Source organism: Fusarium proliferatum (genome assembly GCF_900067095.1).
Source record: "Fusarium proliferatum ET1 genome assembly, contig: FPRO_scaffold002, whole genome shotgun sequence".
Classification (NCBI taxonomy): domain Eukaryota; kingdom Fungi; phylum Ascomycota; class Sordariomycetes; order Hypocreales; family Nectriaceae; genus Fusarium; species Fusarium proliferatum.
In genome coordinates, this window is record NW_022194791.1 from 2,130,057 (window position 1) to 2,145,979 (window position 15,923).

A 15,923-nucleotide genomic window follows, 5' to 3' on the forward strand; every position below is an offset into this window, starting at 1 on the left:
AGTAGATGTTTTGCCTGTCTATCTCCGGTTGGGGATCCGTCCGATCAGGATACCTAATCAGGGGATCAAGCAAACGCGAAGAGCTTAGTTTGATATGGTCGGAGTTGTACTGGAATGAGTAAATGCTGGGCGCCCTGGCGTCGGCTTCTCAGCAGTCGAATTTTTATTTTCTCTTGGGGATGCCGTATGATCACTGCTGCACACCCTCATAGGCTCCTGTCGAGCGCCGTGATGACCGGTGCCGGTGCCGGGGTGGAGCGCCTCCGGAGACTCCGATCCACGGTGAGTCGCAAACTACAGGCAGCTGCTACCGTACCCGTCCTGCCTGCTTTCCGCAGCATTTCCGCTGTACAGGTACCTTAGTAGGCAGGCAGGTTCGCCTAAACCAATGGCGCTTCTTGCCCCAGGATTTGGTCACTTACTCACATCACTCGTAACACTTCATCCAACTCTTCTGCTTACCAATACGTCAGATGATAAAACTCAACGTGTGTTGAGCAGGGAAATATCTTGAGTGATCTGCGACTCGTTACCCCAAAGCTAAGGATGCTGTGTGTCGGTGGCTGATTCTAAAATCTCACCGACAAGGCAGACCGGCATGGTCTTTATTTTTTTCTCTCCGATACGACGTTTCGTAGAAACTTCCAGTGCTTTCTAGACAGTCTTGAAGTGATACGAGGAGGCACATCAATCAATCATTCAATTATGGCGGGTAATCCAGCATCTGAGCCTCTGAGCCTCTGAGGAGGATGTGCTAAACCCCACATAGACACTCCGGGGAAGCGCATGCTCGGGCTTTATCGAGTCACGATTCCGATCCGGTGGACAATGAGCCTCCAAAAGACATCACGGATTATATGCATTGCCATATATGTAAACGGTCTTATTGCGAGGTCAAAGATCCATATGTTATGTACGAAGGCCGGTCTCGGGTCAAGACTTGGGTCTAGCGAGATGCATCCACATGGATGGCTACGCCTTGCGAACAACGAGAAGCGGAGCCCAGTCTATTGACCGCATCGAGCTGACACTGTACGGGCGAGACAATGATTGGACCATCCACACTGTTGGCTCACCATACGCGGAGGAGCTGGAACCATACTACAGTGTTGGAAGCACCGTCCCTCCACAGCCTGTTTGCGTGGGTCCATTGATCAAAAAGATCCTTGTCTGTCAATTGAAGGGCGCACGACTTGACAATCTGGCTAGACTCGCTCAGCTGGTTGGTGTGGCTGGCCGACATTCTGCACTCCAACTCCACCAGACTTTAGGCTTGGTTCACAATTCTGGGGGATGGAGACTGCTGACTCTTTCGATGTGCTCCTAGACAGACCGTTACTTGTGCCTAGGTGGTACCTTTGTTGGATTTTCATCTTGAACAAAACTCAGGGACTATCCTCAACTTGGGAGCCTCATTCTTTTCTCTTTATTTTCAGGCTCAACTATCTTGTGTCCCTTCTAGCTCCCACTCCAAACGATTCAAGTGGGACCAGGCTGACTGACATCTAAATCTAATCGGTTCATGGCTGTCACCCTCACGCGCGCCTTTCGATTGACTTGAGCTGATATCTCTGAACTCCGCATCACCGCTCATCCTTGTGCCGTCATGTCGAATATGGATGAGATGGAGCAATTTGTCAACTGGGACAAGGCCATTGACGCCTTTCCACAACCCCAGGATGGCAGCACCTTTGCTGGTCTGGCAGCTGACAACAACGAGAGCATTGATCTTGTCCTGGAGAATGTCAGTGAAGACGACTTCAGTTTCTGCGCCCTTCAACACTTTTCAGACAACAACTTCCCTCTGCCAGACATGCCCGCCCCTACGATGGACTTCATCACAACCGCTGAAGACATATCTAGTCAATTTCAGTGGGACACACCTCCATCGCCGTGCATCAACTGTGCTATGTCTGGTTTCTCATGCAAAAAGATCCGGGAGGGTATGTACAAGGACTATTGCACTACCTGCGTAGCATTGAAGGTCGACTGCAGCTTTGCTGTTGGCCCCAAGTCCATCAACACCTCAGCTGCGCCCTTTGACATCAACCCTTTTCTATCATCTGGACCTCAGATCTCCAAGGCTCTTCAGGAGGATAACCAGGACGACTCTTGTCAATCCTCTCGCAATGCCTCCCGCAATGCCTCCGTCAGTGATCTAGGCAATCTGGGAGAAACATTCAACAACAAGGCCGCACCTCCTCCCAAAATTGGGGCACGATTCTCTCGAGAGTCTGTTCGTATTCTCAAGAACTGGCTCTCAACTCATAACCGTCATCCTTATCCTAGTGACGAAGAGAAGGAGATGCTGCAACGCCAAACAGGCTTAAACAAAGTCCAAATCACAAATTGGCTTGCAAATGCTCGTCGACGCGGCAAGGTTCAGCCTCCGCGCTCAACATCACCTCACTACACCAGCTCATGGTCAGGCCCCATGGATATCCCTCAACGCCGAGGAACACCAGCTCTGGAAGCCATGAACCCATTGCAACGTTGGGAGCACTCGCCCCCTGAGAACGAACCTGCGTCCGTCAGCGCCATTGCACGAGCCGTTACCGCCTCTTCCTCCGGAATGTCTTCCGGTCTCGACAGCCCTTTCAGTTTGAGCTATGCGGACGATGGCTCAAGCAGATCTATCTGCAACCAGTCGTCGGTCAGCAGTTTAGGCACCTCCCATTCCAGTAATGGTTCTCATGGATCGGCCTATTCACATGGATCTCGCAACTCATGGGGGTCTTTTGGTTCAGCCCCATTCAATAGCCACGGACGTCGTCGCCGTCGCCGAAGGGCTTCGGCAAAAATTGGCAAAGAGAAGACCAGCCTATCAGCCCCTCTCAAGACCTTCCAGTGTACATTCTGTACCGAAACATTCAGGACTAAGCACGACTGGCAACGACACGAAAAGTCGTTGCACTTGTCTCTTGAACGGTGGGTTTGCTCTCCTCATGGCGCAAAAGCCGTCAACCCTGATACCGGCATCTTATCCTGTGTCTTTTGTGGCGAGGCCAACCCAGACGATGCCCATATCGAAAGCCACAACCACTCTGCCTGCCAAGAGCGCACCCCAGCAGAACGGACATTCTACCGAAAAGATCATCTTAACCAGCACCTGCGCCTGGTGCATAATATCAAGTTTCAGGATTGGTCTATGAAGTCGTGGAAGGTAGCAACGCCTGAGATTCGGTCCCGATGTGGTTTCTGTGGTATCGTAATGGATACATGGACTATCCGTGTCGATCATTTGGCAGAGCATTTCAAGACGGGTTATTCCATGGCTGACTGGAAGGGTGACTGGGGTTTCGACAACCCTGTACTCGAGATGGTCGAGAATTCCATGCCTCCATGTATGAGACCTCTCCAGTATCCTGTAGACAAGTTGCCAACGTCTAACTTTTGAAATAGATCTTATTCATTATGAGCGCACATCCCCGTTGCCATACGTAGCCACTCACTCCCCGCCAGAGTCACCTCGTAATGCCTACGAGTTGATTAAGTTAGAAATGGCTTTCTTCACACGGAACTATCAGGACCAGCACGGACGACTCCCGAACGACGAAGAAATGATGGTCGAAGGTTGTCGTATTATTTTCGCTAGCGAATTGTTATCTCTACAGGGCATCGCGACGAGGCCATCGTGGCTCCGTGACATTATCATGAGCTCCGACACTCTACAACAAAAGGCTAGATTCGGTCCTTTGCGTGGCGCCGCTGAAAACAGGCTGGCATCCCTGAAGATTAACGGCAAGGACAACTTGTTCGAGGAGTGTCCCATGGAGGTACAGCTCCACGAGTTTGTCAAGGCCAAGAGACTACTAGGTTTAACGGCGATGGATGATGAGCTTCAAGAAGAGGCTTGTCGTATCGTGGGCCGAGTGGAAGAAGTCTCTACACACCCGTCAGAGGCCATTGCAAACTGGCTAATTCGCCTCGCAACATCTACTACGAACTGGCTCGCGCCTTTCCGTCGACGCGCACACCTTCCACGAAGCGAAGACGTGGTGGATCACATTTGCCGTTCAACGGATCCTACATCCATCGACTCAACAATCCATAGCTACTCGCGCCTAGAGCGTGAACTGAAGGATTATCTCATCTTACAACGATCGATGGGCATAGAGCCTACTGACGAGGACCTCCAACGACAAGCTCGTATCATTATATACGAATTCGATGACGGTTGGAACCAAACCGCGGCAGATAATGCATCTTGGCTCGAGGGATTCAAAAACCGCCATCCCGCAAGCAGTAACAACTCGCCTGCATTTTCTCTTCAGCCTAGCGTCAACTCGACTGTCAGCGGAGCCGCCGCCACTGATGCGACACTTTTCTCGAATGACTGTCCTGTTCTTCTGGGATTGGGTTGTGATGACATGTTTGATATGGGCAGTGGCCCTGGCTGTCCTGGACCATACTTCCTCAATGATGCGAACTGCTATCGACGATTGGCGAAGGAGCTGAAGCGATGGGTTGCTGGCACTATGTCGGCGAACAACCCTAACAGGCATGTGCCTAGTGATGCAGAGCTTCAGCACCAGGCACGCTGGATCCTATATGACGAGTAGGTTTTCTGGGCAGGAAGAATCCCGAATGTGACGAGCTGACAATACTTTAGTGACGATCCTTGGAACCAGACTGCTGCAGATAATGCCGAGTGGCTTCAAAGGTTCAAGCGAGACGCGGGTATCCTCAAAACCGATGGTCCTGGTCTCCCAATGAGTGACGGCTGGGCCCTAGAATCTGGTGGCTCAGGATTCGCACCCCCCTATGCTTGTCCCAAGGCGTCGCTCGAGCCCTTCCCTGCAGATGCGCAGGTGTCAATGGGCCAGGGTGCCAAGTCACTGCCAGCAGCCATTGCTAACAGCTACATCGAGAAGCTCACATCGCAGGCGGCACGACCTGCTGAGGTTTTCTGTTCGCGAGAGCTGGAGCGTGGTCTTATTAGCTATGTCGAGGATCATGTCGCTTGCAAGGGATCTATGCCCACAGACGCCATGCTTCAGACGCGAGCGCGTCGGATTCTTGACTCGCAGACCACGCCAGCTGACGATGCTGATCTGTTGAACAAGTTCAAAGATATGGTGGCTAAGAAGGTTCCTCAAGCAGTGGCCGCTCAGGACAACATTGCCAGCGCTCCTGCTATGCCCAGTAACATGGAGCTTAACCTCTCAGATGAGGATGTCAACAATATCCTGCAGGACATGAATTTCGAATTTGATGCTCAAGACTTTGGCGTTGCAATGGAAGGGTTACAAGATACAGGAGGTGTTAGCCTGAACATGGCAGGATTCACAGATTAGGGACCGCTTTATACCATTCACGAAGTGTATTAACGATGACGACTAGACGCATATAAAAAAAATGGTGTCATATTTTTGAGAGTTTTTATTAATTTTTATAGATACAATATGGGCACGCGGTGGATATATCAATGGATACCATTTGTTTATATAAAATTCGGGAATGACACAATAACATCACTGCATTATCCTTCACTTAGCACCTTGCCTACTAAATTGGACTATTTGAGGCTGAGTCAATATACGTGATTGATAACGACGGCAGCGATCGTTCGGGCATAAGCGAGACAATGTCTCAGCCCAGACTTTGGCCTAACTTGGAACAAAGGAGCCACTGCAGTAGATGAAAATAGTGGCTTAGGTGCAGTTCAATTGCAAGCGGATGGTGAGAGAGCGCCAACCGTTAAAGATGGGTCGATGACTTCCGAAGACGGCACTGGGCTTGATATCTGACGTTAGACAGTACCTGCCCGTACCTTGGACCAACCTTTATCAAGTAATTGAAAGAACCTAGCGCTATTCTGAGTAAAGTACGATGCGGTAAGATCCAGTAGGCAACGATGCGCAGATAAAGTAACAAGGCACCGCAGGAACGGAAGCGACGCATGCCAATTCCATTCAGCTCGTTCATTCATTCCATGGATGTTTTTCAACTTCAAACAACCACTCCCTCGCGTCAACTTCAGTCACTAAAGACGGAGATGTCGGAGGCTTCATAGCCTGCTTTATGAAGCTTGCTCAGAAGACACTTCGTCTTCTTGTCTCTCTGTCAAGATAAAGTGACGCTTGAGTGAGGCAGTCAATCAATCAATCAATCTATCAATCTATCAATTGACGGATCGCTTACAGCACACAGCAGCTTCACTCTCAAATTATTGCTGGGCGACCCCGTACCCAATGCCGACTTATCTATGCCACGGGTTTCGATGGCATCGCCGCGACATCCGGATTTTTGTCATCCTCAACGACCTTGAAGATGCTGCACCAAACTGGGTTCTTGCACCTGCGTCGTCTTATTGCATCCTCGACCAGCTACACGCCAAATACGACTTCTTACCTGAGCTCTCTCCACCAACGACGCCCACGCAAAAGAGCGTCAGCGCCAAAAACGCCATCAAAAAGAAATTCGATCATGTTGACGACGACCATGCCCTCCCGACATCACGGGTATCCGATGCCGAAGATGCCGTTCTTATGCACTCATGGTCACCGGTCAAATTGCTGGAGGAATTCGATGTAGACGAAATGGTGACGGCATGCAGACCGTATGCTTATGTGGCTGATTATGTGGTACGAGTCGACCTGAGTGTGGACGTGGCAGGTCAGATGGCCAAGTACTATGACAAAATGGCCGGCGAAGATGGGTGGATCATAAAATTAAGGAATGAATTGCAGAAGGGTGAATCCGTGAGGTGGTACGTCGTGGTCTGCGGTGATGATGTGAGAGAAGTCCCTGGCAAGAGTGACGAAGAAGAAAAAGAGGTTGGCTATGAGCAGATAAGGGATGCGGCCCAAACGATGGTGCGCAACCGACGAACAAAAGACGCTATGGAGGGGCTTTCTGATTCACCATCCGAGTACGACGATGACAACGACCGAAACGAAGATGAAGAAGATGCTCTCACCGTCCTAGATTGCATTTTAGGGGGACCAGATGGTGCTGCAACGCCACGGCCACTCTCGAGGACATTGCCAGATATCGATATCCCACTCCAGCCTCAACCCGACCCCAATCGGGCTTCAGCTTTGACAATATCAACAGTCTGGTCCCAGGATGAATCACCTAACGGAACAGCAAGGCAGGAAACACCGGATATTGATGCACCTCTCCAGCCTCGCGAACTCGATAAGAGGAAATCCGTCCCTACAGTATCATCAGTATGGTCTCGAAAAGATTCTCTGGATAATGCACTCGCACTGGAAACACCAGATGTTGAGATGCCACTTCTCTACCCCGTTAATACACGATATTCGGCTTCGACAGCATCAGAGATATATTCTGCATACGGGCAATCTAGAATTGAACCAGAAGAGTTTGCCGATATACATTCATCAGCACAGGACTCCATAAGAGGAGGGATACCAAATGTAAAGCAACCCCTCAAACCAAACGGTCTTCATCCATCTAGATCTTCAACGCCCCCGACGCCCAAACCTCTGCAACGACAGCTGCCGGCTCCAACGATCTACAGGCCCGAAAGCTTTGTACCCCCTTTCTCGCCCGTGCTACCGCCTATGGAGAGCTTTGATCAAGAGTCTCCGAGGCTAAATACTCCTAGCAGGACAGAGAATGTTAAGCCCCCAGAGACATCCTGGCCATTATCATCAGACTCGCCACTTGAATCCTCAGGATCGAGTACATTCCATAATCAAGACACTCCGTACCCATATGTTACATCAATCACAAATCCAAAGGATAGTCTAGGTACCTATCTGAACATACCCAAAGAGCTTGTTCCTCCTCGAACACCCTCGCCTACATCGGAGTATTCACCACAACCACAGAATTTCGGATCAAACATGCCCAAGTTTGAAGGGATAGTGCCACACGCTCCACCATTGTTGGTGTCACCGAACCCAGCACGCCTAGAACAACCAAGTTCTGGCGTATTGTATGAAGCTGGTGACACAGTTTCCGAGCAGCAGCTATCACCAGCACCCATGCCAAAAGCCAAACAGGTGGTACTGCCGGACTTAGACACCAAAGCAGCACAAGAGCCGGCTTCGAAGCCACCAGCAAGTGTCACAACCCCAACATCGGCTCATCGAAAACCAATCAATCCTGTCTTGAAAACACCTCCCAGAAAACCAACAACTCAGCAAATTGCACAAAAGTCGCCGAAGTCTCGCTTACCGAGAAGTGTCCCCAAGAACATTCGAATATCAAATGTACCATTACCGCCAGAACCAGAAATAAAGACACCCCGTCGCCCGCCTACGCCACCAAAGCCTCGAGGTGCATCAGGAGGAAACTCACAGCAGAGACCGCAAACGGCGCCAGAAAAGGGAACGCCATCATCAAAAGCTCATGCCAGAATGTTATCAATGCCGTATCGTTATGAGGCACCCGGCTCTCTACAAGAACTGGAAAGGGAGGAGCTGGCATTAGAGCCTGCACCACCTCTTGTTTCTGACTACAATGCGGGTGTCAGTTCAAAACCGAGCGCGCCACGAGATTTAGCACGTGGAGTGAGGTTGCGTGCACCACAGCCAGTGGCTGCGACGACTCAAAGTCGACAAACCAGTGTATCTACGGATCATAGTGATGGCCAGATAAATGAAGACGGAAGGCATCCTAAACAACGAATTGGTCGCAGCCATTCAGTGGCCGAGGGGCTTAAGAAGCTGTTCAGGAAGCCATCTCATGCTAAGACGGGCCATCATCATTAAAGGAAACGGAGAGTAAGCATGAATTGGTAGTTTTGAACTTTCATTTCGGGTTTGACTTTGACTGCAACTTAGAGCGTTTCATTGCGAAGGGTTGGATTTACCACTAAGGGAAGAGGAGTTTCTGTTGACGTATGGAAAAGCGTCGAACTTTATATAAGTCGTAATATTCTATGATGGATCGTCATGATGTAGGAGTAGCGGAGTGAGATTCTTCGAAATTGTACGAATACAGTATTTAAATGCAGATATTTAATTATGTACGTAGTACGGAGTATATGATCTGCAATTAGCAATTAGCAATTAGCAATCAGATTATCAGATTGAACATCTACTCCGTATTTACAGTGAACTTGTTCAAGATGCGAAATGAAATGAGGATAAAGCTTCTTTACCACTGCCAGCCACCCCACCCCCCCTTCTGGGAGAAAAATTAAACGACCCCAACTACACCACAATTCGCTGGTGTCCCACCCGTCGAGGGGCCCTTTTTTATTTCCCCCTACTCCGTAGGTAGCCAGGTAAGTGTGGATGGTCACCTAGGTAGGTAGGTATGCAAGGAGTTGATGCACGTCACGTGTAAGTCAAGCAAGACAGCTCAACTCAATCAACCAGCATACCTTACCAACTTACTTACTTACTTAGCCAACAGCTCCAATCCTCTCTTAGCCTGTTCGATTCGTTTAACAGCCGGCTCACATCAAACAAGGATGCAACTCATGGTATCAATTGATTGGAGTCCCTGATGGTCTCCAAATAACTCTCCAACCTTGACGATATTAAACCTCGAAGCCCGAGTCCGACTCCGAGTCCAATCTAGCCTCCAGTATTATCTTCTTACCCATCGCCTCCTTACCCATCGCCCTCGGTTCTTTGAACCCGCCTCAGATAGAAATGGCCCTGTCGCGGCCCGAACCTGGCCCCAGTACGTCGGTTGAAGCGTTTGCGCAAACCGGCGCTGAGCCCTCGCTCGATGATAGCGACGACGAAGATCTTCGGTCGGCCGTTGGTAGTGGAAGCGATGTTTACGAGCTGCATGAGAGAACTACGGGTAGAGATAGACACGGCAGCGCGATATGGGATGCCGAAGCTGCAGAGGATGGAGATGTAGACCATCCTCTGGTAGGAGAGCGCTCGCGAAGTCCTGGTTCTATGGCGAGTTTCCAGCTCTATACCCCTGATGAAGAACAAGCCGTGCGTAGGAAGTTCGATCGCAAGCTTGTCCTATTCGTCGCTCTCCTTTACATGTTGAGCTTCGTCGACAGATCCAGTACGAACCCTTTATCTTTCTGCGATCGACAGCAATGGACGTACTAACAAATCTAGATATCGGTAATGCTCGTATAGCCGGTATGGATGAAGATCTCCAATCTGACCCGCCCCGCGATGAGTGGTACCAATGGGCCCTCACAGCGTTTTACATTACTTATATTGCCTTTGAATGGATGTCGCTTCTGTGGAAGCTCATTCCGGCGCATATATTTGTGTCGATGGTGGTCCTGACATGGGGTCTCATGGCGTCCCTTCAGGCTGTCGCGACGTCTTATCCCATGTTGATAGCGCTACGCGCTGTCCTTGGAATAGGAGAGGCTGGCTTCACGGGTATTCCCTTTTACTTGAGTTTCTTCTTCAAACGAGAAGAGCTTGCATTCCGGACTGCTATTTTCATATCTGGTATGTAATCCCCTTTTCGGATGGCAAAGAAGGAAAGCTTACAGTTGTCGCAGCGGCCCCCTTGGCTACGACGTTTGCCTCAACGCTCGCCTGGCTTATCGTCAAGTTTGCTGAGTTTGGCCCTATTGCCCCATGGCGTCTTCTCTTCATCATTGAGGGGTTCCCATCCGTCATCGCGTCTGTAGTAGCCTGGAACGTCATCCCCGACTCTCCACAGACAGCCCCTTACTTGACCAAGCGTGAGAAAAAGGTTGCCCATCTGCGCCTTCGCAGCGAGCAGTCAACGGCCACAAACAATAAGCCTTCGTCTGGTCTCAAAGGTCGCGATGTTCTGGCAATATTTCGTGACCCCGTTGCGTGGATCACTGCAACCATGTTCTTCCTCACCAACATGGCTTACTCCTCTCTCCCCGTCTTTCTCCCCAAGATACTCACTGAGATGGGTCACGATACTCTCACCTCCCAAGCTCTCAGTGCTCCCCCGTACTTGGCGGCTTTTGTCATCGTCCTCTTCACTGCCCATATGTCTGATCGACTGCGCACACGCACCGTACCTCTAATATTCCATGCCCTCGCTTCATCATGTGGCTACGCCATTCTGGCTCTGGCTAAACCCCTTAATCTTCCTAATTTCATCCGTTATATGGCCGTGTATCCTGCCGCTGTAGGCTTTTTCAATGTCGTCACTCTCATCATTACATGGAGCATCAATAACCAAGCCAACCAGAGCCGTCAAGGCGGTGGCTTCGCTCTCCTCCAACTCGTTGGTCAGTGTGGGCCGCTCGTGGGCACCAGATTGTATCCGGATCGAGATGCTCCCTATTATGCGCCTGGGATGAGCACATGTGCAATTGCTATGCTTCTTGTCTCTATCCTAGCGTATGCTCTTCGCTTCTATCTCAAGTATAAAAATCGCAAATTTGACCGGGCCGAGAGTGAGCGTCGGCAGGCGGGTGACGAGGTTGAGGAAGAAGGCCTCGTTGGCCCTGGGAGACGCAAATCAGCGGCTGTTGTCTTTCGATACATGCTATAGGGTAATTTCAATTAACATTATTTCGAACTTGCAGTTCATAAGAATGTATTATTCATGGATCGATTGCTACCGAGGTAAACTTGATTATTAGACTTTCTTCTTGCTGCTAACTAACACCTCGTGATGCTAGACTGATACCGTCTTCAACTTGTTGCCTCAAATGATTTGCCATGTAAGTTATCTATAATCTATTTTCCAAAGCGCATCCACTTAGGGGCGTGATACTTTCCTACGCCGGCTTTCCACCAAGAGTCTGTCCCACGTCCGCCTTGCTCGATCGAGAAAGACGCAGATTCTTTCTCATGATTGAGCTTGCTGGCATCCTCAGGTCTAAGTTTTCGGCGCAATGTCTTCCAGGCCGAGTAGTGTTTTCTCTGCTCTCTTTGTTGACGCCCAACACTCTGATAGGCATGGCGAAGTTTACTACAGCTGTTATAACAAAACTTGTGTGCCAGTTTCTCAACTCCAGCTCGAGACCGTTTCACTCCCTCTGTCAAGCTTCGGAGAGACATGACAGAAGATTTTCTCTTGCTTCTTCTTTCCACCTGTGGCGGTTTGATTGACGGGCTAGGACTTTCTAAATGCCTGTTATCTGTTGGGCTATCAATCTGGGCTTGGACCCGGGCCTTCACTCGTGTCAAGCGGTAAATCCTTTCAAACCCGGTAGTGTCATCCAATGAAGGCTGTCTCGCCATAGTCTTCTGAGCAGGTGTCACATTTGACTGTAGGTCTTCGGAACTTGATACAATCTCAAAGGAGTGGTAGGACTGGATGGGTTGTCGTTGCAGGTGCCCGAAAGCAGGTACCTCATCGATTCCGGTCCCGTGGGTGCTTCCTTGACCCATACCTCTCGCAGCAACAGAAGAGCTTGACGAAGATCTCAGACCGGATAGCCGGTCGTTGAAGCGACTGTATTTCGTCAAATCGCCCAAGTCCAAACTTGGCATGCGAGTGTCTGATGCCGGTGATGGCACATCATCAGATCCAATACCTTGGTCATGGTATGATGAAGATGTGCTTCTTGGAGGTCTATGCACGGGCTCTGGAGAGGGTGCTTGTGATCGCATAGGTCTCAGGCTATCTCTTACCATTTGTAGGATAGAGAGCTGATCTGAAATGATATCAGTCGTTGGTGGTTTGCGGGTTTGGCCATCGGATGCATCATTCAGTTGGGCTTCTTCACGGAAGTGGTCGCGGTGGGTAACTGGTAATAAAGCGCCATTCTGAAGAAATGCATCTTGCCTGGAGGTCGTTCGATTGACCGGGCGTGGATGTGCCTCAGCCTCGGGCAAAGATTGCTCATTTGACCGGGAAACTCTCTAGGATGCTGCCGGCCTGATGTTTTCCAGATCCTCGAGTTTCTTCCGAGTAGTAGATGCTCTTTGCTGTACATTAAGCTCGCCCAGCTGTGTACCTGAGATGGTATTATTGCTATAGGAGTCTGGTGCATCCCCTAACTTAGGGTCGAGAGGGCGAGGCCGGACTGGGGGTGTAAAGGTGTGGTTCATGGTGAGGATGTATGTATCACTAATAAAATCAGCTGATGGATGGTGAATCTCAAATGGTGATGAGTTGTTGAATATGGGACAAGAAAACGAAGCGTGAGAATTAAGAGTTTGACTTATAACCTGAACTTAGTCTAACTAGTTAAATAAGTAAAGCAATAGCTAGATCATCATTAACTTGGTTGCTCCTACCTCCATGGCAGATGGAAAATACAAGGCAAGTACATACCTAACTAACTAAGTATACGTAGCTGGCTAACAGAGGAGCTGCAACTGTAAAGTGAATGCTGTTTTCTGCTTGCGTCTAAGGAAAGCCTTGACCGAAAGCGATATAAAGAAATACCAGAGGGAAAAAGAAGAAGAAAAGGAAAAGAGGCATCACCGTATCGTGGTACCTAACAACTAGATCTTAGAGATGGCAAAAAAACGAATCAGATGGCACTGGGATTGCTCCCGCCAGGGCTTGAACCTGAGACCTTCGCATTACCGGATACTCGGAATGAAGTATTAGTACGACGCTCTAACCAACTGAGCTACGGAAGCCTTCTGATTCGATGTGATGGCTTGAGCTATTCTGCAATACATTGAGTGACCAATATTCCCAATCCATAGAGCAAGGACAATTGCATCACGAGCATACAGTGGATGCAGCCACAATAGACCAGCTTTCATCAGGACAATGATTTCTAGTTCGTGAGCTAAGAAATGCTCTAGTTAGAGCTTATTATTTTGATTACACTTGTTCAAGCTTGATATGCCCAGGACGACATCCATCCCTCCTCAAAATCCCATTTCATTCACAACGTCAATCGCCCATATCATCCGTCTTATCCAGATTTCCCAACGCACTTGGTACACTCAGCGCATGTGAAGTGTGTTGTTGCAGCTCCGAGCTTGATAGCCCCTCCTGGGGCATTTTGATGGAATAGGTCAGGCCAACCATGCTGGGTCTCGGGCCAGGCAAATATTTTGATCGGGGCACATCGATCATTGTTGAATCTTGCTTTGTCAGTAGTATACGGACATATGAGTTTGTACAACATACCCAGCTAGACGGCAGATCATACCAGGATCAACGAAAACTGATCCTATGTGTCCTTTAAGCTCAGAGCCTAGCTCATTGCATGTATATTCAAGTTCAGGACGGTAGGCGAAACATGGAGCTCCCCAGTTCTCCTCATGGCAGAAGTAAACCTGAGATGTGTTTAGCAAATATAACCTGCTGGGAACAATTCCAACCTACCATGCCAGAGTCTCGGTCCCCCTCACTGTTCTCTTCAGGAGTAGTGCCAATGCGAGCCTTGACAACTTCAGGCTCGATGGCTTCGTACTTGAGTGCAGCTCGCTCCTTGAGGGGTGAAGACCACATGTCAACTGAGGCAGCGAGACAGTGCGTATAGAAGAGCGACAAGAGGGGAAGTGCAAAGGATGTCTTCATTCTGATAATTGGGTGAGAGTGAGTGTTGATAGGAATGAGAATGGAAGAGGGTAATCAGAAGTTATAGTTCTGGATAATCTGAATTGCTTATCGAGAACTAACAGCAGCTGACCTCTTCTGGGATAAAGCCTTTTATATATCAGGGTTTGTTACGGCAAGCCATTGATGATTTTTCGGTTTCATTCTTTACGACAATGCTACATATGACACGCAAAGCCCCGTGATGACACTGGCTCATGCGATACAGCTGCAGCTTCAGCCCGAGGCTACTCATTCAATTGTACCAAATTCTCACCCGTTGCCCGCCGTATTGACTGTTTGTGTTGTGTTGATCAAGATACTCGGTCAACTCTTCAGCTCATTATGAATCTCCCAGTCAAAGTCCGTCGGGTGTCATCGGCCATCCCGTGATACAAATTCGGCCCATCGGGCGTCCAAAAAGATGCTGTCAACTTGCAGGTGGCTTGCATCACTGGTAAACAAACAACCGGGCCCGAAAGGAGCTACGGCTGATCTCCTAGACGATCGCATCAACGGTATTACCGGGCTCAGGAAGCTTGTACAACTCTCGTGTCTGCTGTTCAACTGCTTGCTTGGAATTGTCAAAATAGCGGTCTCGCCTCGGCCGGACTCCCACGTTGCGCATTGCATCATGGGACATGAGTAATTCGCACCAAGTGCCGACTTTGGCTTGCCAAAGACATATCCCACGTTATCTAATTTGCTCTCATGCAAGAGTTTGCCGTATGCCAGTGACATCCACCGCGTGAAAGCCGCTGGATCGCCCAAACGTGCATCACTGATCGGCCGTCCCTGACCCCCTGACGTAGATGGCAGGGAAAACAAACAGGCGCAGCTTAGTATCAAGCTTCGATTTGAAGGGATCGACATTGAACTCAATGTTTCATATAAATGTTTTAAAATAGAAGTATACTTACATTTACCCGCAGCCGGCAACGGAGGCGAACGGAACAAACTCCACAATGATTGCCTAAACAGGAAATATCTGTCACAGTGGACTCCGGCACCTCATCCTGGTAGCATATACGCGCAACAGCGTGATACTGTCTCTCTCTCACGACGGAAAGTTTGACTTGAAATTGCCCGTTGCGCTACATTCTTCGCCCAGCACATCGTTGGCTTCGGAGAAAATACAAGTAAGGACGGATTCGGTCAACCAAGTAGGTTCCCTCGAGTCAATCCCGATCTTGATACGAAATGAGACTCTGTTAGGATACACTGCATGATTAAATGCAGCCATCCGTCGCAGCCCCCAGCCGATAGCCACTCCACCCAGCAGCTATCTCTGGCGTTGCCGGTTGCACGGCATCAGCTTCCACTAATCCACGCACATCAAGGCCACTGCCGTGGTCCCTAAGTCGGATTTTAATGAGTAAGATGGCACCTTATATTGTCATGTGCCTCAGTTGATCCTCGCGATTCTTGGTAGTCTTTAAGGCGGACAGATACGAGATAGTGTAACTGTAAAGCATGCTTGCACGCAACTCAACGAGGCGATCGATGTCCCTGTAGTAACACTGTATGGGACAACTGTAGGAGCCACCTAGAACCAGTGTACCTTTGGTAAC

General features: G+C 49.5%; 5 protein-coding genes and 1 non-coding gene across 6 annotated transcripts; 3 read left to right on the forward strand and 3 right to left on the reverse strand.

Moving 5' to 3' along the window:
* Window positions 1-1,606: 1,606 nt before the first annotated feature.
* FPRO_03082 (uncharacterized protein) lies at window positions 1,607-5,297 on the forward strand (the record flags this gene model as incomplete). Its single annotated transcript, XM_031226745.1, has 3 exons — window positions 1,607-3,344; window positions 3,403-4,558; window positions 4,613-5,297. The coding sequence occupies 3 exons, from the start codon at window positions 1,607-1,609 to the stop codon at window positions 5,295-5,297; spliced, it is 3,579 nt and encodes a 1,192-aa protein (XP_031077251.1).
* An 897-nt stretch (window positions 5,298-6,194) lies between these two features.
* FPRO_03081 (uncharacterized protein) lies at window positions 6,195-8,687 on the forward strand (the record flags this gene model as incomplete). The annotated part of the gene is made up of 1 exon (XM_031226746.1): window positions 6,195-8,687. One exon carries the CDS (start codon window positions 6,195-6,197, stop codon window positions 8,685-8,687), a length of 2,493 nt encoding a protein of 830 aa, XP_031077252.1.
* An 891-nt stretch (window positions 8,688-9,578) lies between these two features.
* On the forward strand, window positions 9,579-11,391 carry FPRO_03080 (uncharacterized protein; the record flags this gene model as incomplete). The annotated part of the gene is made up of 3 exons (XM_031226747.1): window positions 9,579-9,954; window positions 10,011-10,358; window positions 10,412-11,391. The coding sequence occupies 3 exons, from the start codon at window positions 9,579-9,581 to the stop codon at window positions 11,389-11,391; spliced, it is 1,704 nt and encodes a 567-aa protein (XP_031077253.1).
* A 188-nt stretch (window positions 11,392-11,579) lies between these two features.
* FPRO_03079 (uncharacterized protein) lies at window positions 11,580-12,482 on the reverse strand (the record flags this gene model as incomplete). The annotated part of the gene is made up of 1 exon (XM_031226748.1): window positions 11,580-12,482. The coding sequence occupies one exon, from the start codon at window positions 12,480-12,482 to the stop codon at window positions 11,580-11,582; it is 903 nt and encodes a 300-aa protein (XP_031077254.1).
* An 862-nt stretch (window positions 12,483-13,344) lies between these two features.
* On the reverse strand, window positions 13,345-13,439 carry tRNA. Its single transcript has 2 exons — window positions 13,402-13,439; window positions 13,345-13,380 (listed from the first exon to the last, which is right to left on the reverse strand). It is a non-coding gene; the product is annotated as a tRNA-Ile (tRNA).
* Window positions 13,440-13,723: 284 nt separating this feature from the next.
* On the reverse strand, window positions 13,724-14,334 carry FPRO_03078 (uncharacterized protein; the record flags this gene model as incomplete). The annotated part of the gene is made up of 3 exons (XM_031226749.1): window positions 13,724-13,895; window positions 13,942-14,090; window positions 14,140-14,334. 3 exons carry the CDS (start codon window positions 14,332-14,334, stop codon window positions 13,724-13,726), a joined length of 516 nt encoding a protein of 171 aa, XP_031077255.1.
* Window positions 14,335-15,923: the final 1,589 nt, after the last annotated feature.